This window comes from Alosa sapidissima, chromosome 10, assembly GCF_018492685.1.
Source record: "Alosa sapidissima isolate fAloSap1 chromosome 10, fAloSap1.pri, whole genome shotgun sequence".
NCBI lineage: Eukaryota > Metazoa > Chordata > Actinopteri > Clupeiformes > Clupeidae > Alosa > Alosa sapidissima.
In genome coordinates this window covers 12,474,737-12,498,621 of record NC_055966.1, presented here as the reverse complement: position 1 = coordinate 12,498,621, position 23,885 = coordinate 12,474,737, and the positions used below count along the sequence as shown (strand labels likewise).

The following is a 23,885-nucleotide window of genomic DNA, read 5'->3' as shown; positions in this document are numbered from 1 at the left end:
CACACACACACTCCTCCATCGCTCAATAAAACCCTGCTGTGACCGCGTGCTTTTCCACATATCTACTGTCACCATCTTCAGAACTGCCAGGTGTCAAGTCTCACACAGACACATACACACACACACACACACATCAAGGGGATGGTAGCATGCGAACCCCTTGTTGTTGGTTGTGCACGTGCAGAGTGGGAGAGCTCATGTGTAGGCTATCTCTGGCCGTTATTCTAAATTAGCCTGTAAATCTAAACTGTGGGGGACGGGACCAACTGACCGTGTCCTGGGAAATTACCCTTGATTGTGAAATCGTGAGGTAGACTGGCAGCCCAAGTTTGTTTGACCTATTGGGCTTTCCATAGTAGCGGACGCCCTTTCCACACACACCAATCCTAGTCCAGCAAATTTTCACATTGAACTGTGCTGCACCCACTCCGTCGTTTGTTAACTCTTTTCATGCCGGTTATGAGGACAGGGCTCTGACGCCGTTACCTAAGCCACAGATGTTTGTTCATATCACATCGCTTTACCTCACAACGGAAGGGATGATTTTCGGATTAGAGATCAGACATTAGATCACCCGAGAGACGCAGCGAGCACCGAGATAGAGAAGACCCTCTCCCTGCCTGCGACTATGGAGTCCGCCTACGGAACCCGGACCCTCAATAAGAATGATGTCAACTACAAACATTTTCGCATGATCAATGAGCAGCAAGTGGAAGACATTACCATCGACTTCTTTTATAGGCCTCACACGATAACCCTATTAACATGTACCGTACTAAGTTTAATGTACTTTGCCTTTACAAGGTAAGTGAAGTTGGCCGAAAAGCTAAGTGGTTAGCTAGCTAGCGGTAGCTACATCATAGGATGCTGTCATTGAACCGTGTCGGGCTAATGCCGTTAGCTGGCTAGCAAGTGTCAAAGCTCAGGAAGACTAAGCACCTAACGGGACAGTCCCGTTCTATGACTAGCGAACATTTCCTAATGTCTTACAGCATTCATTTGAAATCATACATGGTGAAATTAATTTTAATGAAGCCCACACACTTTGTTGATATAAGATATATTTATGAATAGTTGCACGTATGCTAACAATGTAAACATGACTGGTACCAAGGCAAGCTGGGGTAACGTTAGTGTAACGATTCTAGTGTAAGTCAGTCACTATAGTCTTTCGTTCAAAAACCAAAAAGTGTCCAGGGTTAAATATCTCATTGTGGATGTCCTCACACCAGAGGCAGATTATTTTAGCATAATAACGTTAAGCGAAACTGGTTAACATTATAGGGAGGGGCTGAAGTCATGTCATGACATGTGATGTTGTGGACAGGAGGCTATGAATGGCGTAAACGTCACAGAGTGTGTAAACTTTCTGTATTTTTATCAGGGATGACGGCAATCAGGATAATAACCTGTGGATTGGCCTCATCGTGGTCGTGTCGTTTTTCCTGGTCATCAGCGTCCTTGCCTTCCCCAACGGTGAGCACGCCAGATGTGCGCACAGATGTGAAATGAGCTGTGCTAGCATCGCCTGCTAACTTCCGCCAGACCAGACAGTAGCCACAGCCACAGCCAGCCTCTCCTCAATGGCTGGGCGGCTGCACACAATACACAACAACCCTGATAGACCTCTGCCCATTAACACAATCTCAAAATGTGTTGGTCACCATAGAGAAACCAGGACGTTATTTTTGTAGTCACTATTGAGGCCTTCATCTGTGTGTTCCAGACAGGAAGTGATGTCGGTGGTGACTTGTGTCTCTCTCTCTCCCCAGGCCCCTTCACCAGACCCCATCCGGCAATATGGCGCATCGTCTTTGGTGAGTAGAGGATATATAAGTATAAGTATATACTCTTTTGATCCCGTGAGGGAAATTTGGTCTCTGCATTTATCCCAATCCGTGAATTAGTGAAACACACAGCACACAGTGAACACACAGTAAGGTGAAGCACACACTAATCCCGGCGCAGTGAGCTGCCTGCATCAACAGCGGCGCTCAGGGAGCAGTGAGGGGTTAGGTGCCTTGCTCAAGGGCACTTCAGCCGTGCCCTACTGGTCGGGGTTCAAACCGGTAGCCCTCCGGTTACAGGTCCGAAGTGCTAACCAGTAACTATTAAATTAACAGTCGTTTACACCAATAACGATAACTATTAAACTAACAGCTGTTTACACACTGCAAAAAAGGAAATCTAACCAAGTGTTAATAATCTTCTATTAAGATCAAAGAATCTATTTGGTATTGTTTTTAGTATGAAAAGTACGACGGAGTATTAGGGCCACACATGAAGAAAAAAATATTTTTGCCATGGCGAGATTAAACTCGACATGTTGACTTTAAAGTCGCCATGTAGACATTAAACTCAATACAGTTTAGACATAGCATACACAGTTTAAGCTAGCCTACACTAACACACAATATGTTACATGAATAATGGGCTTCAAATCAAATAGGTGTTATTTCAGATAGATTGCAGATATTCAGATAGATTGCGTCTTGTCTGTTAACTACTCATTGCCGTCATCGTGAAGTGCTGTATCTCGCGGTTGGAAATACCATGCACTATGCCGTTTAGGCTATATAGCTAGAATAATACATGTATCCAATGATATAATGTTTCTATGCAAATGCTATTTCACTCTGTTTTACGTGGGTAAGGCCACCGCACATTCAAATAACTGCCCTTCATGAACCATAGGCCGTCACTCTCCATAGGTTAACTAATTTCTCTAAAACTGCTTTTCCATGTCTCACCTGCAATAAACATAGGAAGCTATAAACACAGGTATAGCCTAAGCATATATACTATTTTGATCCTGTGAGGGAATATGTGTGCATGTATACTTTATTTATGCACTATGTGTGCATATGTGCGCATGTAGGCTACTAGTACATGGGGTGGTCGGGAGGACGACAGCTTCATTCGTCCCTAGACATTCAGCAATAGGCTGTTTTGCATCCATTACAAACAAGCAATGTGAAATTCTAGGATTGGGGAGAGCGCCTAGTATGCCTAGTCTAGTGCATAAGCATGAAGTTGAACCTTTAGATGAAAAACACTCTTTAATAATAGGCCTACAATAAATAAATAAACCGCTAATGACGTTTAGGCTACTTTTGACCATCGCATTTATCGCCTGTAATTCCGTGATAAGGACCTACAGGAAATTATTTGGCTGAGCAACGGAGGTTAATGTTTTATGTTTTGTTCACATGATATAGGCCTATGTCTAATCATTGTTGCGGTCGAAGAAAACTGGAATGTTTAATTCGTCCTCCCTTTCAATTGTCCCGAGCGGTCGTTCTCTCTCCAAACTAGGCCTTTATTCTCAAAATGTTGAGTTTAATGTCGACACGTAGAGATTAAAGTCGACATGATATTTCAACTTTATTCTCGAAATGTCGAGTTTAATGTCGACATGGCGACTTTAAAGTCGATACATTGAGATTAAAGTCGACATTACATTTCAACTTTATTCTCAATGTCGAGTTTAATGTCGACATGGCGAGTTTAATCTAGTCATGGCAAAAATATTTTTTCCTTCATGTGTGGCCCTAATACTCCGTCGTAGAAAAGACTTACCTAGTGCTCTCCCATTTTGGCTTAATTTAAGAAGACCTTGACTTATTTTAAGGAGTCTTATCAAGACAAATTTATTCAACGCACTGGCAGACAAATGTCTTAAAATAAGTAAAACTTTTCTTAAATTAAGTCAAATGATTTCATGAGAAAGCGCTAAGTAAGTCTCTTTATACTGAAAACAATACCAACAATTTTTTTTTAGCTTGATATTAGGGCTGGGGCAACGCGTCGACGTAATCGATGACGTCGACGCAAAATATGCGTGTCGATTCGTTAAGCATAATGTGTGTCGCTAAATATTTTTCATTTTACACCTTCAGTGTTTCCCATAAGTTGACTAATCTGTGGCTGGGGGCCACGAAATCATTGAGCTGTGCTTTTCACGCATGCAGCCTTTTCTTGCCCCGGCCACTCTCTCTTGTAAGAGCCCGCTGCCCCTCCTCTGCATGTGCATTTAACAAAATATTCAGGATTGTTGAAGGATTGTTGTTGCCACATAGAAGCATTGCATAGAACGCGGCGGGCTAAATTGCTATTAAATCCGCTTAGCGTCGTGACCATGCTGTGCAAATTTGTTCAAAACTGCTGCATTAAAGTTAACTCTACTTAGTTTGGTCTCCTCAATGTACTGTGTTGTGATGAGACCTTAGCAAAGTTATGCAATCAAGATTATTATCTCAAAGCTAACGTTAGAATACTGTTTGGATGTTGAGTTTAGCATGCTTACAGCTGTTTGTCAATTTCGTTATTCATGCAGGGCTCATTTTATTGACTCTGACACTGAATGTTTGCAAAATCCCGATGTAAATGGAAAAGTGTTTTTCAAGACTCAAAAGTGCTTGTCCCAAGGAGAAGTACGAACCGTTATTTGAACTAACTACGTTATAAATTGCATCCACACATCAGCAGCGTTTTAACTGTGTTAATGTTAATTGCAAGGATTCCCTCACGAACGTCGTCTTAAATTGACAGGCACTCAATTAGACCTATACACTACTGAACTGAACTGAATGCTACCTCTGACTAAGAATGCATTACTTTGCACTTGTATAGTCTTTATTTTGGAATCTTAAGAGCAATAAACATATATTCCAATGTTAAGGAATTCATGTTTTTTTCATTCAGATATGTAAATCAACATGTATAAGTTGCTATTAGTCAATTAATGGGGAGATAATCAAATCGAAATCGAATCCGACTGAAAAAATGAATCGTTAGATTAATCGATGCATCAAGAAAATAATCGCTAGATTAATCGTTTAAAAAATAATCGTTTATCCCAGCCCTACTTGATATAAGATTAATAACACTTGGTTAGATTGTGTTAGATATCAGTTTTTGCAGTGCACCAATAATGATAACTATTAAGCTATTAAATCAACAGCCAGTTCTGCTGTGTTGGCTGTGTGGCACACCGCTGAGGTGCTCTCACACCATTTAACTCTCTCTGTTTCTCTTTGCCTCTCTCTCTCTCTCTCTCTCTCTCTCTCTCTCTCTCTCTCTCTCTCTCTCTCTCTGTTTCTCTGTTTCAGGGTTGAGTGTCCTGTACTTCCTCTTCCTAGCCTTCATAATGTTCCTGAACTGGGGTCAGGTGAAGCAGCTCATGTTCTGGTTCGACCCAAACCTGCGCTACGCAGCCCGAGAGGCTGACATCATGGTCAGAACCACACGCATTCTCTTCTTTTAGAACCACACGCATCCTCTTCTTTTAGAACCACACCCATCCTCTTCTCTCTTCTCCACCTCTTCTCCTCCTCCCTCTCCTCACCTAATACTGTAAGGAGGGAGTTTAACCATACAGTATGGATATAGCTCTACAGTTTAAAACAGTATGGATATAGCTCTACAGTTTAATACAGTATGGATATAGCTAGTGCTGGGCGGTATGACCAAAAATGTATATCACAGTATTTTTCAAAATTCTTACGGTTTCACGGTATATGACGGTATTTTTTTTTCATGCATAATCAGATGTTCACAGCATTTTCTACAGGTTGAGAGAGGAATTGCTGCAGTACATTGACTAAGGATGGTCTATTTTACTGTCATGATGTAGAATAACTCCACACTAGTGGTAATGCAGTTTTGCATGGCCCCAGAAAATGATGCTGTTTACAAAGAGCCACTCATGATTCTAATGAAGAATCTAATCAGAATGCAAAGACAATTGCATTCAAAATACAGAACTTTTACTGTGCAAATTTCACAAACATCTTAAAACCAATACAAAAAGTAGTGCAACTTGCAATAATTATACTTTTTTGAAAATTATACAATTTAAAATAAAACTTCTCTGCTGATATGCTTACTCTGTCAAATAGGCCTATCAGAAACATGCCTTATTGTTATTGTGTGGTTTACATGACGTTAGTGGTAGGCTAACGTTAACTTCATGTGGCCTGCCATGAGCTTCGGTTCGGTTCGCTAGGCAAAACATTAACAAAAAAGTTAGTTTTGGTGCACTGATGACCGTCAGGATCATTTCTAACTAGCCAGCTAGTATTGCTCAGTTCCTGTATATAACATGCTTTACTTGCTACCTGGATAATTTCAGCGAATATTCTTAAAGTGAGATGAATGATAAGATCATTAAAATTCACTGTGTTCGGTGGGTTGCTAACGAACGACATCACCTACTAGCCAGCGGTGGTGTAGTTCACAAAAACTCAAATTCTAAAACTGATAGTTCCGGTCCTTGATTGTTTATTGGTGGAATCGCGTTTGATGCCGTTGTAAAATGCAGCATAAACATACACTTTGACCGCATTTCATTTTATATTACTGGCTGCGCTACCATAACTTGATACAAAAGTTAAAGTAGCTGCGTCTCGACGTTGCTTGGCAACCATTCAGATAGAGCAAATATATTTCTTGGTGGAAGAATGATTATGAATAAATCATTACATTTCTCGTTGCTGTGCCTTTACTTTATGAAACTTTGCAAGGTATTTATAGTAACAGTTTTAGAAAAGCAATAAGCCACTCGAGTTAGCGCGTCGTGCCTAATAACGCCCCTTAGCTGTTGTAGAATCAGTGTAACCTACAGCCTCTCTAGGCTTATTGCTTAAATATGACATTTGCAAAAGTATGTGAACCCATGCAGTTAATTTCTTGTAGCACCTCCTTTTGCAACCACCACTTCAACCAAACGTCTTCTGTACCCATTAGCCACTGTGTCTCACATCTGGTTCTGCGGATTTTTGCCAAATCCTTCTTGCTGAACTCAGCCAGTTGAGAGAGGTTGGAGGGACCACTAACATGCACTGCCCCCATCAGCCAAAACATTTCTATGGAATAATAATAATAATATAATAAAAAGCTTTATTTGTATAGCACCTTTCATGCCCCCATCAGATCTGGCCAAAACATTTCTATGGAATTGAGGTCTGAACTTTGACTAGGCCAATCCAGAGAGTGAATTTGATTGAGGGGAAGATCACACGGTAACAGAGTTACACTCCCACTAGATTTTTTGGTGCCAATCAGCAATTAATGAACCAAAATTTAAGAACAATATTTTATGTGCCTACATGTACTTAAATGTAGGGTTGGGCACCAAAAGGCCGCTTAAGTCTAGGGAACCATCACTCGACATTATCGCTAATTAAGCTGCTCTGACAGGAGGTAGCCTAATGTTAGCGCATAGTTGCAGTTAAAATGCCTACTAGCACTGTGAATCAAAACACTCCCAACACCGGCATATGTAACATGTTTAAAAACGAACTAAGGGGGAAGACGTCAAATTTATTAAAGCATTTGAGAACACACTGGATAAACTTTAAAGCAGAGTTCCTTGATGTTAGATTAGAATGCAATTGCTGTTGTCCATGACCAGCATGACCTTACAGGGCCATGGCAAGGTGTTTTAACATGTCAAGTTATGACAAGCTATCTGCACTGGATAAACTTGAAAGCAGAGGAAAGTTTGGCATTGTGTGTGCATCCATGCCAAGCTGTTTTTACATTTAAAGTTATGGCAAGTCATCTGTAATTAGAATTATGCCTAGAAACAATGAAACTACAGTTATAGATAATAAATTGAATATATAATTCAATTTAATGTTCAAATTTGTCTTCAATCAAAAAAGCGATTTCATGCTTTCCACCATTGGTTTGCCCATTTTGTTTTAAAAACAGGCACAGATTTGGCACCGGCATCATTTTAAAAGTATCGATTTAGCAGCGGTATTGGAAAAACCCAAACGATACCCAACACTACTTAAATGGTCTGGTGAAATTAAATCTTTATATGATTTTAAAGCCAGAAAGTTCCCGGTAACGGAGTAACAGAAAATGACTTTTACCATAAAAGTCAACATCATTAAACATGCGGCTCTCAAACTAAATGTAGAAATGTTTCTATACTTGTTTCCTATAATATGACCAAAGATTTTGTGAAAGTGACAAGTTTTGACGTACCTCTCTAAGACATATAGGTTTCATAAGTCATGGAACGGAGTTACAAATGTTCCTATTGTTAAAACAAGATTTAATTGTGTAAATTGTCCCCAAAAATATATGAAATTAGTGTGTCTGTGTGTGTGTGTGTGTGTGTGCGTGCGCGTAAATATATGAAATTAGTGTGTGTGTGTGTGTGTGTGCGCGCGCGTGTGTGCGCGTGTGTGAATGCACCCACAGCCCCTCTGCCTCAAACACACACACTCTTGTATACGCTTGTGCTGATGTTGGGCTCTCACACACACACTCTGGTACACACTGGTGCTGATGTTGGGCTCTCTCACACACACACTCTGGTACACACTGGTGCTGATGTTGGGCTCTCTCACACACACACTCTGGTACACACTGGTGCTGATGTTGGGCTGTCACCCACAGGAGTATGCGGTGAACTGTCATGTGATCACGTGGGAGCGGATCCTGAGCCACTTCGACATCTTTGCCTTCAGCCATTTCTGGGGGTGGGGCATGAAAGCCCTACTCATCCGCAGCTACGGCCTCTGTTGGACCATCAGCATCACCTGGGAACTCACTGAGGTACGCACACACACATACACACACATACACACACACACACACACTCACACACACACACACACACACACACACACACACACACACACATACACTCTCACTCTCACTCTCACACCCACACACACACACACATATACACACACACACATATACACACACACACACATACACACACACACACACACACATACAAAAACACACACACACACTCTCACTCTCTCACACACACACACACACACACACACACACACACACACACACACACACACACTCTCACACACACACACACTCTCACACCCACACACACATACACACACACACACACACACACACACACACACAGACACACTCACTCTTACTCCCACATACACACACACACACACACTAGGGGTGTCACCATTTCGATTTTAAGTCGAAATCAATCGAAATTACATCTCGATCTCGAACTTCGAACTCAAAGGTAGACTCGACAATATAGCCACACCCCCAATGTCACGTCCAGCATGTATGCCAAGATGCAAATTTGTAAAAGCAATGTCATTTTTAAAGGAATGACATTAACAGTAACGTTTATAATGTTCTAACTGGTTCCCCTTTAGAGTAGAGGCCTTGGAACACTGGAACATGAACCAAATAGAATGTTTTTGCTCAGAATGAACCGAAATGAAAATCACTCTCCTTTCAGTCCCTGGTGTTTAATGTAGGACTGGGTAGAGTCATACATACATTAATCTAGGACTTGGTAGAGTCATACATACATTAATCTAGGACTTGGTAGAGTCATACATACATTAATGTAGGACTGGGTAGAGTCATACATACATTAATGTAGGACTGGGTAGAGTCATACATACATTAATGTGGGACTGGGTAGAGTCATACATATATTAATGTAGGACTGGGTAGAGTCATACATACATTAATGTGGGACTGGGTAGAGTCATACATACATTAATGTAGGACTGGGTAGAGTCATTAATATGGGTCTGGGTAGAGTAATATATGCATACATTAATGTGGGACTGGGTAGAGTCATACATAAATACATTAATGTAGGACTGGGTAGAATCATACATACATACATTAATGTGGGTCTGGGTAGTCATACAAAACCAGGGGACTTGGGACTTTTTCAGTTTTTAAAAAATCTGCCGTCGTTTTTGTTCCAAAAAGCAACCAGAAGCATCTTTTTGTGAAATGCAAAGTATCCGCTTGTGATTGGTCTGCTGTCAAAAACAGAGATGTAGGGCGTTTTTCCACTAGAAGCTGAAACATTTGTCAACTTTCTGAGCTGCAGATAAAGACTTCTGTTATCACGTTCTAAAGGAAGTCGAGGACGTTTTTGAAAACACGGTCTACTCCATGGGACTATAATGTAAAACACGGTCTACTCCATGGGACTATAATGTATAATGTAAAACACGGTCTACTCCATGGGACTATAATGTATAATGTAAAACACGGTCTACTCCATGGGACTGTAATGTAAAACACGGTCTACTCCATGGGACTATAATGTATAATGTACAGTAAAACACGGTCTACTCCATGGGGCTATAATGTAAAACACGGTCTACTCCATGGGAGTATAATGTAAAACGCGGTCTACTCCATGGGAGTATAATGTAAAACGCGGTCTACTCCATGGGACTATAATGTAAAACACGGTGTACTCCATGGGACTGTAATGTAAAACACACGCCGCAGCTGCAGCTGGCTAATATCAGCAGCCTATTATCTGTGTGCTGTTCATGAATAAACAATCAGAAGTGCTGTATTCAGTTGTGATATGAGCTATATATCCGTTTGACCCTGTTTTTTCCGTGTGTGTGTGTGTGTGTGTGTGTGTGTGTGCAGCTGTTCTTCATGCACCTGCTGCCTAACTTTGCGGAGTGCTGGTGGGATCAGGTGATTCTGGACATCCTGCTGTGTAACGGCGGCGGGATCTGGATGGGCATGACTGTGTGTCGCTTCCTGGAGATGCGCACCTACCACTGGGCCAGCATCAAGTAACCACACACACACACACACACTGTACTGGGCCAGCTTCTACATACACACACAGACTGTCAAACATACACACACATACACACACACACACACACACACACACACACACACACACACACATACGCTGTACTGGGCCAGCTTCTACATACACAAACACATACTGTCAAACACACACGCACACACACACAAACACACACACTACTGGGCCAGTATTAACATACACAAACACACATACTAACACCACCTACTTAACCCTGCTGTGTGTGTGTGTGTCTGTTTAGGGACATCCACAGCACTACGGGAAAGATCAAGCGTGCTGCGCTACAGTTCACCCCCGCTAGCTGGACCTACGTTCGCTGGCTTGACCCCAAGTCCTCCTTCCAGCGTGTCGCGGGGGTCTACCTCTTCATGATCATCTGGCAGGTGTGTGTTTGTGTGTGTGAGATATGCTTGTCTGACTGTGTGTGATATATATTTGTCTAACTGTGTGTGTGGCTGCTATCCTGGTAGTCTGTTCCACCTGCAGGCACTTCATACACAACCACACACACACACACACACACACACACATATATGTTGGGGGCTGCTGGACATGCAATGTGGTTTTGTGCTTACTGTTGTGTGTGTGTGTGTGTGTGTGTGTGTGTGTGTGTGTGTGTGTGTGTGTGTGTGTGTGTGTGTGTGTGTGTAGGGGTCGGGGGAATGTGTGTAACGTCTAGTTCTTAGCTTGAGGCAGTTTCATTAGCAGCTCTGGTGGAAACCTACGCGTGGTTTTGGGTGTGTGTGTTTGTGTGTGTTTCAACGGGCATTCTTCTGAGACGTTATCTTCAAAAGATTAGTAACTTATCTGTGCAGTATCTCCCCACAATTGTGTGTGTGTGTGTGTGTCAATAGTTGATCTGTCACACTCAGGTGATGAAGTCGTGCCTAAACTGAAGCTGGAAACACGGGTGAATTTGTGTACTGGCGGTAAATAAATACCACAAATATACAGTCGGATCTGGTTAAATTTTATTGATGGTTAAAAATAAGAAAGTGTCTGTAGGGATCATGTAACGTTACCAGCCTATCAGGGTAAATCCCACTGAATTGATGTAATCTTCAATAACTACCAGTGAGTGAGTGAGCGAGCCACCCGCAGCGCTCCACTGTCTTCCACTATTAGCGCTAAGGATCTGTTGCTATACGCTTCATGTGCCACTCCTAGCTTATTTCAGGATGACTGCATAAGCATAAACTGATAAATAAATAAATAAATAAATAAATCGAGATCTGTGGATCTGCATTTTCAGGGTTTCCGTGGGGTCATAAAAAGTCATAAAAAGTCTTAAATTTGATAATAAGAATTTTAGGCCCTAAAAAGTTATAAAAATGTCCGGATTTTCCATACAAGGTCATAAATTACATTTAGTGTGTAAGTATAAGTGTATATATACTGTTTTGAAAAATTTGGTCTCTGCATTTATCCCAATCCATTAATTAGTGAAACACACTCTGCACACAGTGAACACACAGTGAGGTGAAGCACACACTAATCCCAACCACAGCGGTGCTCGGGGAGCAGTGAGGGGTTAGGTGCCTTGCTCAAGGGCACTTCAGCTGTTCCTACTGGTCGGGGTTCGAACTGGCAATCCTCCGGTTACAAGTCCGAAGCCTTAACCAGTAGGTCACGTCTTAAATTCATACGCTCGTTTATTTATTGGTTGTACCATTGCCTTTTCCACACGAGAAAATGTGCTGGCTCACTGCCAATGTTTTCTTTTACAGTCTATGGAATTGTAGGATCATTATGACACCCTCTGTATGCACGCCAAGTTTTGTGGAATTCCGTTCATGGGGGTCCACACAATAAATTAATTTATGTTACTATACACCAACTGGCCTGTAGGTGGCCGGAGACAGTTTTCTGTGAATATCTCGATAACCGTAGGGCCTAGGAGGTCCACCTTTTTTATGTATGTTGGTCTTAAGGGGGCATGTCAACCCATCCCATTACCACTTATTTCATGTATAGCGCCACCTAGTTAAAAATTAAAAAGCAAAAAATTAGGTGTTTTCATCACAATATCTCTGGCTGACAAGGTCAAAACTGCACGAAATTAAAAGTGTAGGATCATTATGACACCCTCCGAATGCATGCCAAGTTTTGTGTACTTTCGTTCATGGGGGGCCTTACAATAAAATAATTTATGTGTACATTTAGTGACGTACACCAACAAGGATTCCCGGGACACTGAAAGACCGGGGTACACAAAACTTGGTGGGCATGTACCCCCACATGGATAGCATGGAACCGTCATTCTTCGTTTTGATCTGTAGCCCCCCCACTGGACTGGACCCCCCGAAAGGAGGGTAGGGCAGACACAGTTCTCTGTGAATATCTTGAGAACTGTAGGGCCTAGGATGACCAATTTTTTCCGTATGTTTGCCTCCAGGGGTCATGTTAACCCATTCCATGTGCACACATGTGCATAAACAGATACACACGCACACACATACATTTACAGTAATCATACGTATGACACATACTCACACAGTAGACATATGTACGCATGCATGCACATGCACAAACACACATACGCAGGCAAACACACAAGCACGCACATACACACACACACACACACCCACACACATAAACATAAATTTGTACACGCACACATGCACATAATTCAAGAAAAATCTACTCCCTGAATTTTTGGTCATTGATACCCGGGACACCGAACCACCGGGGTACATGAAATTTGGTGGGTATGTAGCCCCACTAGACTTTTACGGAAAAATTTCATTTCGTCCCCGGGGACCACCACCAGCATAGCCTATTGACAATTTATGTTGTAAATAGGCCTACCTTATAATCCTACCTGTAGCTTAGGGAAGCTAACAGCTTTCTATTAGGATCTAGTTTGTTAGTTACCGTTTTGTCATAACTCCCTGATGCATTTTTGCATTTAGAATAGCCAGAGCGTGTATATCTCAATCGGAAAATTAAACAATATCGGGTGCCTATGGACTAGGCTGGGTGAACCCAGCCTGATCTGCCCGCTATTTATTTTTTGATTTCTTAAAAGATTGAGCTTGGTCTGATGAAAGCCAGACTAGCCATGGACCTCAGTTACACAATGCAAGGGAACATGAATCAGCCTATATTTGCACGAACAATAACGGACAAAAGCTCTTCAACTTTGGCCCGTTAAAATGTGTATGAACAGTCTAGCGACGCATTTCATCAAGGCTCATTTGGACATGTCAGTTATTTGCACCACTGGTTAGATGTAAAACAGCATTTCGTTTCAGACTAGGCTACTGTTACTTAATTTGTGCATTAACAATAACTTTTCAGACTACTGTTACTTAATTTGTGCATTGACAATAAAGTATTACATGAACTAAAGATGACTAAAATCTTATGTAGAAGAAGAAACATTCACAAAAAATCCATCCATCCAAAAATGACCTTTGTTTTTGATAGCTGTTGAAAACGGCATGGAACTGACAAGAGATGTTTTACACAAAAAATAAATAAATAAATAAATAAATAACATTATGCTGATACCTTTTGCTTTTCCCAAATACAATGTAAGTGGAGTAAAATATGGAGTAAAATATGGAGACAAATTGAAGTGTGATTTATTTTCGCGGAACGGATGTACAGGACTGAGCGGCGGTCATATTTTGTACCGCTATGCGGTACATCTAGTTTAAATCATAATGGTCATAAAAAGGTTTAAAAAAGTCTTAAATTAGACTGACTGAACCCTGCAGAAACCCTGGCACACACACACACACACACCCTGCAGAAACACTGATTTTATATTCACAGGCTACTCTCTTTGAAAGTGTCCCGCAAAGCCTGCTATTGTAATCCGTCCCACGACACCGTAACGGAACACTATACACCGCAACGGAACACTATACACCGCAACGGAACACTACCACGCTACTGTTTACATGAGACAGACGGGCGCACATCTCCACACCCCTCCGTTGTGGTGGAATATCACAAAATCATTCAGTCACACACACACACACACACACACACACACACACACACACACACACTCAGCTCTGTCTCTCACACTCACACACACACACATACTCACACACACACACACACTCAACTCTGTCTCTCTTTCACACACTCACTCACACACACACACACACACACACACACACACACACACACACACACACACACTCAGCTCTGTCCCTCTCTCTTACACACACACACACACACACACACACACACACACAGAGCTCTCTCTCCCTTTCACACACACACACACACACTCCCATTTGACAATCTGACACCACCTTTTAAAACTCTGGTTACTATGGTAATGAAACACTTACCCTTCACTTCTTTTGTGTGGTGAAGAATGGACAGCTCTCTCTCTTTCTCTCTCTCCCTCTCTCTCACACACACACACACACACACTCACACACACGCACAATAAGAATGGCAGTGACCTCTTTCTCTCTGTTGTTCTTGTGGTTCCCACACTCTCAGATCTTCAGAGAGAAAGATAGAGACAGACAGAGAGAGATAGAGATAGAACGAAAGAGAGAGAGAAAGAGAGAGGGAGAAAGAGAGAGATAGACAGATAGAGAGATAGAGACAGAGAGAAAGATAGAGACAGAAAGAGAGAGATAGACAGATAGAGAGATAGAGACAGAGAGAAAGATAGAGACAGAGAGATAGAGAGAGAGAGAGATAAAGAGAGAGAGATAGAGAGAGAGATTGTGTACTGTAACAGAGATCATCATCAAATGAGGTCCAAATAATCATCAGGTAGTGACCCACACACACAAGCACACCTGAACTCTCCTTCAGCATATTCTACACACACACACAAACACACACACACACACGGACGCACACACGCACGCCTGAACTCTCCTTCAGCATATTCTACACACACACACGCACGCACGCGCGCCTGAACTCTCCTTCAGCATATTCTACACACACAAACGCACATACACACACACACAAACACACACACATGCCTGAACTCTCCTTCAGCATATTCTTTACAGTCAGATACATCGTAATAGAAAAAGCAACAACACATTTCATCTAAGATTTTAGGGACTTTGCATCACGTCAAGCCTGTAGCTGTTTTAAGATCACTGTAACCTACAACCTCCTCAGACATACACACCTGAAACACACACACACTACGAGCGTCATCTGTTTAGCTCGCCTCTAGCCCGCCTATATCAGATACACCGATGTGATTGGCTCCCCGCCATACAAGTGGTAAAAGTAACATCATTACTCATTGCCAGAGTTACTCGCTGAGCAGATTCAAATTGTGCTCCCGCGAGAACTCTGGAGTTTTCAGGGTAGGGGCATGCTGGTCAGACGGGAAATGAGAAAGTGAGACAATGCTGCTAAGTGCCCTCAATGAGGAAGTCACAGAACGTCTCATCCTCAGACCGTAACCCTACTGTATAATGAACTCTTACATCACACAGAAGTGGCAGTCTGAATTGGACCAATGTACCAACATTGGTGTGTGTGTGTGGGGGGGGGGGGGGGTGTTTGCAGAGGGTGTTGGGTTGTGGTGTTCTCATGGGTTGGACTGCAAAAGAAGAAGTCAAAATGAGGAAATAAACTAATAATAAATCATAAACCCTCTGTGTGTGTGTGGGTGTGTGTGTGTTAACCTTTAGTACAATGTGTGAGTGTGCACAGTATTTAAAATAGCATTTTTTGCACAATCCCCATATATGTTGCACAGAATGCGCTAAGTGCAGAAGGAGTTTGATGTTCAACATCTGATCTCTCTCCCTCTCCCCCCTGTGTGTGTGTGTGTGTGTGTGTGTGTCAGCTGACAGAGTTGAACACCTTCTTCCTGAAGCACATCTTTGTGTTTCCAGCCAATCATCCCCTCACATGCGGACGCATCCTTTTCATTGGGGTCATCACTGCACCGACCGTCCGGTACGCCAACACACACTCACACACACACCAACACACACTCATACACACACCAACACACACTCATACACACACCAACACACACTCATACACACACCAACACACACTCACACACACACACACACACACACACACCTACACACACCACACACACTCATACACACACCAACACACACTCATACACACACCAACACACACTCACACACACACCAACACACACTCACAAACACACCAACACACACCACACACACTCATACACACTCCAACACACATACTCATAGACACACCACATACACTCACACACACACCAACACACACTACACACACACCAACACACACTCATACACACACACTCATACACACACTCATACACACACCAACACACACTCACACACACACACACACACACACTCATATACACACCACACACACTCATACACACACCAACACACACTCATACACACACCAACACACACTCACACACACACCAACACACACCACACACACTCATACACACTCCAACACACACCTCACACACACACCAACACACACCACACACACTCATACACACACCAACACACACTCACACACACACACACACACACACACACCTACACACACCACACACACTCATATACACACCACACACACTCATACACACACCAACACACACTCATACACACACCAACACACACTCACACACACACCAACACACACCACACACACTCATACACACTCCAACACACACCTCACACACACACCAACACACACCACACACACTCATACACACATACTCATATACACACACAGACAGCTAGCAGTTGGTTAGGTGATGTTTGCAGTAAGTGACATAAAATGTTTTAGCCTAAAAAACGTGTGGCATCGCTTAGAGCAATGGGCATCTCTGTGTGTGTGTGTAAATCAATCAACCCCTCTCTCTCTCTCTCTCTCTGTGCAGGCAGTACTACGCCTACCTTACGGACACCCAGTGTAAGAGGGTGGGAACCCAGTGCTGGGTCTTTGGGTGAGTGTCTCAAGCTGCCCCTCACAACCTTGTGTGTGTGTGTGTGTGTATGAGTTTGTGAGAGTGTGTGTGAGTGTGTTTGTGTGTATGAGTGTGTGAGTCACTCCAGCTGCCCTTCACAACCTGGTGTGTGTGTGTCTCAAGAAACGGTTCGAAAAAACAAAAACCGGAACCCTAGGAAACACAATTTTTGGATGAGCGCAACCGAAAACGGGAACAGAACCAAATTCAAAAACGCTATTTAAAATTTTAGATAAACGGTAATAACGGTATTTATCGTTCCGATTAACCTTTGTTTGAATATTATTCAAAAGTCCATTGGCTCGGAAAGTCACCTGAAAGGCACAGTGATCCCTAGACCCCTTATAGCAGTGGTGGTGCTCAACCTTTTTTCAGTGATGTACCCCCTGTGAAATATTTTTTCAGCCAAGTACCCCCTAACCAGCGCAAAGCATTTTTAGTTGAGAAAAAAAGACTTAAAACAGAGCACTGTGCCATCAGTGTCTAATTTATTAAACTTTGGAACTGATAAACACATCAATTCAAACATTTTAAATTTTAATAATCCATGACAAGCAGACCCATTGGGCAGTGGGGAGTTACTTTTAGTTTCTGTTTTGATGCCCCATGGCATCTGGAAGCAAAATTATAAACAAAATTATGAACTAGACGCAATTTCCTGAATTCTGGTCCATTTTAACAGGTTGTTAGACTACTTCGATCTAAAAAAGTAAAACTATTGATTCAATGAATAATTCGGAACCAGCTTTAATAACCTCATGATATACAGTAGGCCTAGTTAACCTTGCATGCCGTTAACGTTTTGGGCCAGTCTGAATATCGTGAGCTTAAATATTGTTTCTGAAGTTCATTTGCTGCGCCGTCAGCAGCCTTGGCCGTGCAGTCGCAGCCCCTTACTCGCAGTTTCCCAAATATTAACAAAGTAGCACTCACAAAAACTGTTATGTTATTAAGGTTGCGTGTGTGTTTGCTTATGTGTGTGTGCGTTTGCGTAGGTGTGTGTGTGTGTTTGTTTCCATAGTGAGTGTGAGGCTTCAGGATGCTGGCCCCTCTCTCAGCTTTCTGTGTGTGTGTGTGTGTGTGTGTGTGTGTGTGTGTGTACACAGCATTTGCACTACAGCACCACGTCCTGCTATTATTAGACCAACCCCCACACACTACACATACACAACACAAACACACACACATACACACACACACATACATCCCACATACACACACATACGCACATGCAACAATAGGCAAAAGGTTTGACAAGCTACACATACAAGATCATTATATAAAAATATGTGTGTGTGTAGAGAGATGTTTATTACATAATTATTTACATAATTTCCAGTGGATTGATGAAGTGTAACAATGTTTGTATATTGTTTTTATTTGTTTTACTTTCTATTGTTCCTGTGAATACTTTGGCAATGGAACTTAGGATATGTTGTGCCAATAAAGAATATTTTTATTTAATTTAATTTAATTTAATTGAGAGAGGTTGGGTATAAGAGATTATGAATGTTAACAAAATACTTTTTATTGTTTTATCGCAAGGCCTTTGCCTGTTTGTGTGTGTGTGTGTGTGTGTGTGTGTGTGTGTGTGTGTGTGCGTTTGTGTGTGTGTGTCTAAAGGTTGTGTTACCCACACCCCATGTCAGTTTGTGTTTCTCAGAAAACACATACACACTTTTTCTCTCCCGCTTTTTTTTCTGTTGCCCCCCCCCCCCTCTCTCTCTCTCTCTCTCTCACACTCTCTCTCTCTCTCTCTGTTTTTCTCGCCTGCATCCCCCCCCCACACACACACACTCCACTTCTCTCTCTCTCCCTCTTGCTCTTTCTGTTTCTTTATGTTCAATCTATGTCCATGTCTCACTCTTCCTCCTCTCTCTGTTTATCTCTTAATAATAATAATATATTTATTTTTATAGCACTTTTCTAGACACTCAAAGAGGCTTTGGAGTTTTATACAAACTTATTTTCCTTCTCTCTCTCTCTATACTAGTATTGTTCAGTGTGTAGGCCTTTTTCCTGCCTCGACATTTCCCCAGTGATTATTGTGATCTGCATTTGTCACACAGAATAGGTGTTAAAAAAAAAACGAGCCCTTAAAGAACGATGTATGTGCTATTGCGGCTGTGATGACATGAGCTGTGACATCCGGCTAGAGACAGAACACTCGACTTCCAAACAAAACATTGAGAATGTCCTGTGGTCTTGTTACAACCTTGACGCATTAAGAGAGTGCTGGCCAGTGAGTGTGTATTTGACGGCACATGTGTGTGTGTGTGTGTATGTAGCCTAATATAGGTCTATCCATAATATAGCCATTGTTTTTAGGTTACATTGTCTGTATGGTGAAGTTATAACCAGACTTCTAGCAATGCAAAGCAGAAGAATCAGCTGGCAATGGATTGGAAATGACTGATTTTACATCCATAGCCACTTAATGCTTATTCTGGCCTGCAAAAGTGTGTCAAAGAATATTAAAATATATGAGATAAAATATATTTGAATTGGGCTGTTAAAATATGTTTGCCTATATGACTAGCCTACAGAGGAGAAAAGCAAACAGGTGTAAGGAATACTTTTGTATCCCTATAAAGGGCCATCAAACATAAAAATGTAAAAAAAAAGTAACTTGTTACTTGAGTAATTTATTAACAAAGTACTTTTTTACTTTTACTTGAGTAGATTTCTCAGTTAGGAATATTTAGTTTTACATTTTTGAAGGGAGTACTTTACTTGAGTATGGATGTTCAGTACTCTACCCACACCTGGTCTGTAGTACGATGAAGCCCATTGGTCTGTAGTAAGATGAAGCCCATTGTTCTGTAGTACGATGAAGCCCATTGGTCTGTAGTAGGATGAAAGTAGACAAAATGAATGAGCTTTTAAAACAATAATATTTGGCGACTGATGTAAATATTGGGTAATTTTAATATATGGATGCATCAAAAACATGATAAAAACATGCATTAAAACTGATCAAAACAAAAGCAATGTGACATAACACATCTGTCTCCTCCAGAGGGACATAGTGTTCATGGAGGGGCTGGCTTGTGTGTGTGTGTGTGTGTCTGTGTGTTTGTCTGTCTGTATCTGTATCTGTGTATGCCTATGTGTCTGTCTGTGTGTGTGTGTGTGTGTGTATGTCTATGTGTGTGTGTATGTCTGTGTGTGTGTGTGCAGAGGCGCACCTTGTCAATAGGCAAGGCAGGCAACTGCTTGGTGCCCTGAGCCGCTAGGGGGGCCCCCGAGACCTGGTCTCAGCGCGTTTGCCGGTGGGACAAGCGAGAATTTCGTCCATAGATCTTGAATGATTGAGTGATTTTACGTGCTCCTGTCCTGTTGTACAAGCAGAGCATCTGTGCATGTATGCTATGGACTTCTAAACAGAGGATCTGTGTTCAAAAGAGTTCAAAGAATCCGTATAGCCTACATATTTAGGCTACTGTGGTAAACGTCAATCGAGGGTGCAAAGTGATGACGGATCAACATCCGAGTTTGGCATTGACTCAATAAAGTTATGGTAGACTAACGCAGTTCTGAACTCCCGGTCGGCTGAATGGGCGTATTACTTAAAAAATCAAAACTCCCTGTCGGCTCAGTCGACATGGAATTAAAATATCACTGAAACACCTCAAATTTAGGCTACGACATGGGTCGGCAACCGGCCGGCCAAAGCTGGAATTATTTGGCCCAGCCATATTATTCTGGCAGTCCAATTTATTAAATCTTTTATTTTACAATATCGATTTACATATAGCCTAGGCTATTCACCAATTAGACTGCGAGTGGGTGCTTAAACAAATATGAGAAAGAACACCAGAACGCACTGGATCCTGCTAGCTTTGCATAGCCCTCGTCCAGCGCTTCAATATTGCGCTTTTGTGCTTCTGTTTGGAGCAGTTAGGCCACCTTGAAGGTGCCGCTGCGTTTTGTAGTGCGTTATGATATTCTTTTCAAGCAGCGACTGCGTTGTTGCATATCAGACACACAGGCTTTGCATTTGTGAAACCGGCTAAGATGAATGCAACATTTTCTTTCCATTTCTCTTTATAGGCCTAGCTATTTTTCTCCCAGCTTCAACTCATGTAGTTTGCTTCTCGCTTTTACTGTCATTGTAACATTGTCAGGAGATGGGCCAACCAAGTAGCCTAATTAAGAATAAAAGTAAGATAGACTTTATCCAAAGAAGTAATTAGAATAAGCCAGGCTCTGTGTTAAACTGTCCATCATCAATGCCACAATTATTGTAGCCTAGTGCCTCATGTTGTAGTGTCCACATTTACTATTCACAATATTGAAAGGGGAGATAAAAGAGTTCATCAATATAAATTAATTACTAATTTTGGGTATAGGACCCCAATAAAACTTTATATTTTGTAAAAAGGGTTTTAAAGTAATTTACTGTATTAATTTACTGTAGTATTTTTTTAGTTATTTGTTAATGTTTTATTCTTATTCTTTGGGCTACATTTATATTTTCAGAATAACAAGATTTTTCATGTCCGATTATTTACAGCCTAACATAACGACCAGGCTAGGTTGGTAGGGCGAATCTTTGCTAGGTTGGTAGGAATTTTTGCTTAGGGCCCCCACAGACTCTAGAATTGTGTGTGTGTGTGTGTGTGTGTGTGTGTGTGTGTGTGTGTGTGTGTGTGTGAGAGTGATATAACACATCTGTCTCCTCCACAGGGCTATTGCGTTTATGGAGGCGCTGGCGTGTGTGAAGTTTGGTCAGGATCTCTTCTCCAAGACTCAGATCCTCTATGTCTTCCTCTGGCTTCTCTGTGTGGTAAGAGTGTGTGTGTGTGTGTGTATGTATGTGGTATGTTGTGTTTGTGGTAAGTGTGCATGTGTGTGTGTGTTACAGGGATGGAAATTAAATACTTTTTCCACCTGCCACTGTGGCTGGTGGATTCCAAAATCTACCAGCCACTCAACTTTTTCACCAGCCACTAGAGAAACATCATGAAAATGTGATATCATGATTATAGTAGCCCAAAATGATCACGGTTATCGGCATTATTGCGATACGACTAAAATGTGCTGAGTTTTGCGCTAAACATACCAGCTGTGTCCTCCTTCGGGAGCATCCAAGGAATTTATTTTCTGTTCATTGTTTTTTGTGAGAGTGTTTCTACTTATCTCAGTAAGGAAAATAAATCAAGAGCCTATGTTGAGTACAAATATGTCTTCTGAAGGCTTAAACAGAGCCCAACCAAAAACTCCAATAAAATTTGTATCAACTTTGAGGGACAACTATGACCATGCAGGATTATCCAGACCAAACGTGACGATTTTGCTACATACTATTCCTATTTATGTACCAGTATGCAAAATTTGAGCCTCCTACATGGTTTAGTTCTTGTGCTGTGGGCTTGTGAACTTTGACAAAAAAAAGAGCCAAACAAAATCGACACCCCCCTCCCCCTGTAAAACTGGCTGTATCTTGGAAAGTATTGATCTTACATAAGAGTAATTTTACAGTGTGTCTCCTGGGTAACATAGGTACACCTGGTAATTTTTTCAGAATTTTTTGAGACCTATGTGCGTGGGCCCTGGTTGAATTGACGTGGAATGACCCTATAACGTTACGGGCCACTTCAAAAGGGAACTATTCGCGTGAGAATATTAGTCTGTGAAGATACAACGCAGATCCACAGATCTCACTAGATTTATGTTTATGCAGTCATCCTGAAATAAGTTAGCAGTGCCACATGAAAGCTTAGCGACAGTTTCTTAATGGTAATGGCAAAAAGTGAGGCACTGCACCAGTGCCTATAGGCTATGCTGCGGGCGGCGGCTCACTGGTAGTTGTTGTAGAACTTTAAATCAGCGTGATTTACCCTTATATGCTGGTAACGTTACATGATCCCTACAGACACCACGTCAATAAGTATAAAAATTAGACCGGATCTGACTATTTGTGCGATGCTAGCTCTACCCGCCACAGTGGCTGGTAAGTTGACCAAATGCACCCGCCAGCGCACAAAACTACCCGCATTTGGTGGGGGCGGGTGGCTAATTTCCATCCCTGTGTTTGTGTGGTGTGCATATTTGAGTTTGTGTGTGTGTGTGTGTGTGTGTGTGTGTGTGTGTGTGTGTGTGTGTGTGTGTGTGTGGTAAGTGTGCGTGCATGTGTGTGTGTGTTGTGTGTTTAACCTCTCTGTTTCTTTCTCTGGCAGGCGTTCATCACCTTTGTGTGTTTGTACGCGATGGTGTGGTATGCAGAGAACTACGGTCCCCGCCAGAAGGTGTGTGTGTGTGTGTGTGTGTGTGTGTGTGTGTGTGTGTGTGTGTCGGCTGATGATCATGATA

General features: G+C 42.0%; 1 protein-coding gene across 1 annotated transcript in view; it reads left to right on the top strand.

Annotated features, from left to right (window-relative positions):
- Nucleotides 1-250: 250 nt before the first annotated feature.
- Nucleotides 251-23,885, top strand: part of ptdss1a (phosphatidylserine synthase 1a) — a 25,057-nt gene continuing 1,422 nt past the window's right edge. The window contains exons 1-11 of the mRNA XM_042107621.1: nucleotides 251-804; nucleotides 1,385-1,476; nucleotides 1,773-1,817; nucleotides 5,112-5,236; nucleotides 8,416-8,574; nucleotides 10,429-10,580; nucleotides 10,863-11,004; nucleotides 16,416-16,528; nucleotides 17,484-17,549; nucleotides 22,260-22,359; nucleotides 23,753-23,821. Coding sequence (XP_041963555.1) covers nucleotides 629-804; nucleotides 1,385-1,476; nucleotides 1,773-1,817; nucleotides 5,112-5,236; nucleotides 8,416-8,574; nucleotides 10,429-10,580; nucleotides 10,863-11,004; nucleotides 16,416-16,528; nucleotides 17,484-17,549; nucleotides 22,260-22,359; nucleotides 23,753-23,821 — 1,239 coding nt within the window. The 5' untranslated portion in view covers nucleotides 251-628. The remainder of the gene's footprint in view (nucleotides 805-1,384; nucleotides 1,477-1,772; nucleotides 1,818-5,111; nucleotides 5,237-8,415; nucleotides 8,575-10,428; nucleotides 10,581-10,862; nucleotides 11,005-16,415; nucleotides 16,529-17,483; nucleotides 17,550-22,259; nucleotides 22,360-23,752; nucleotides 23,822-23,885) is intronic.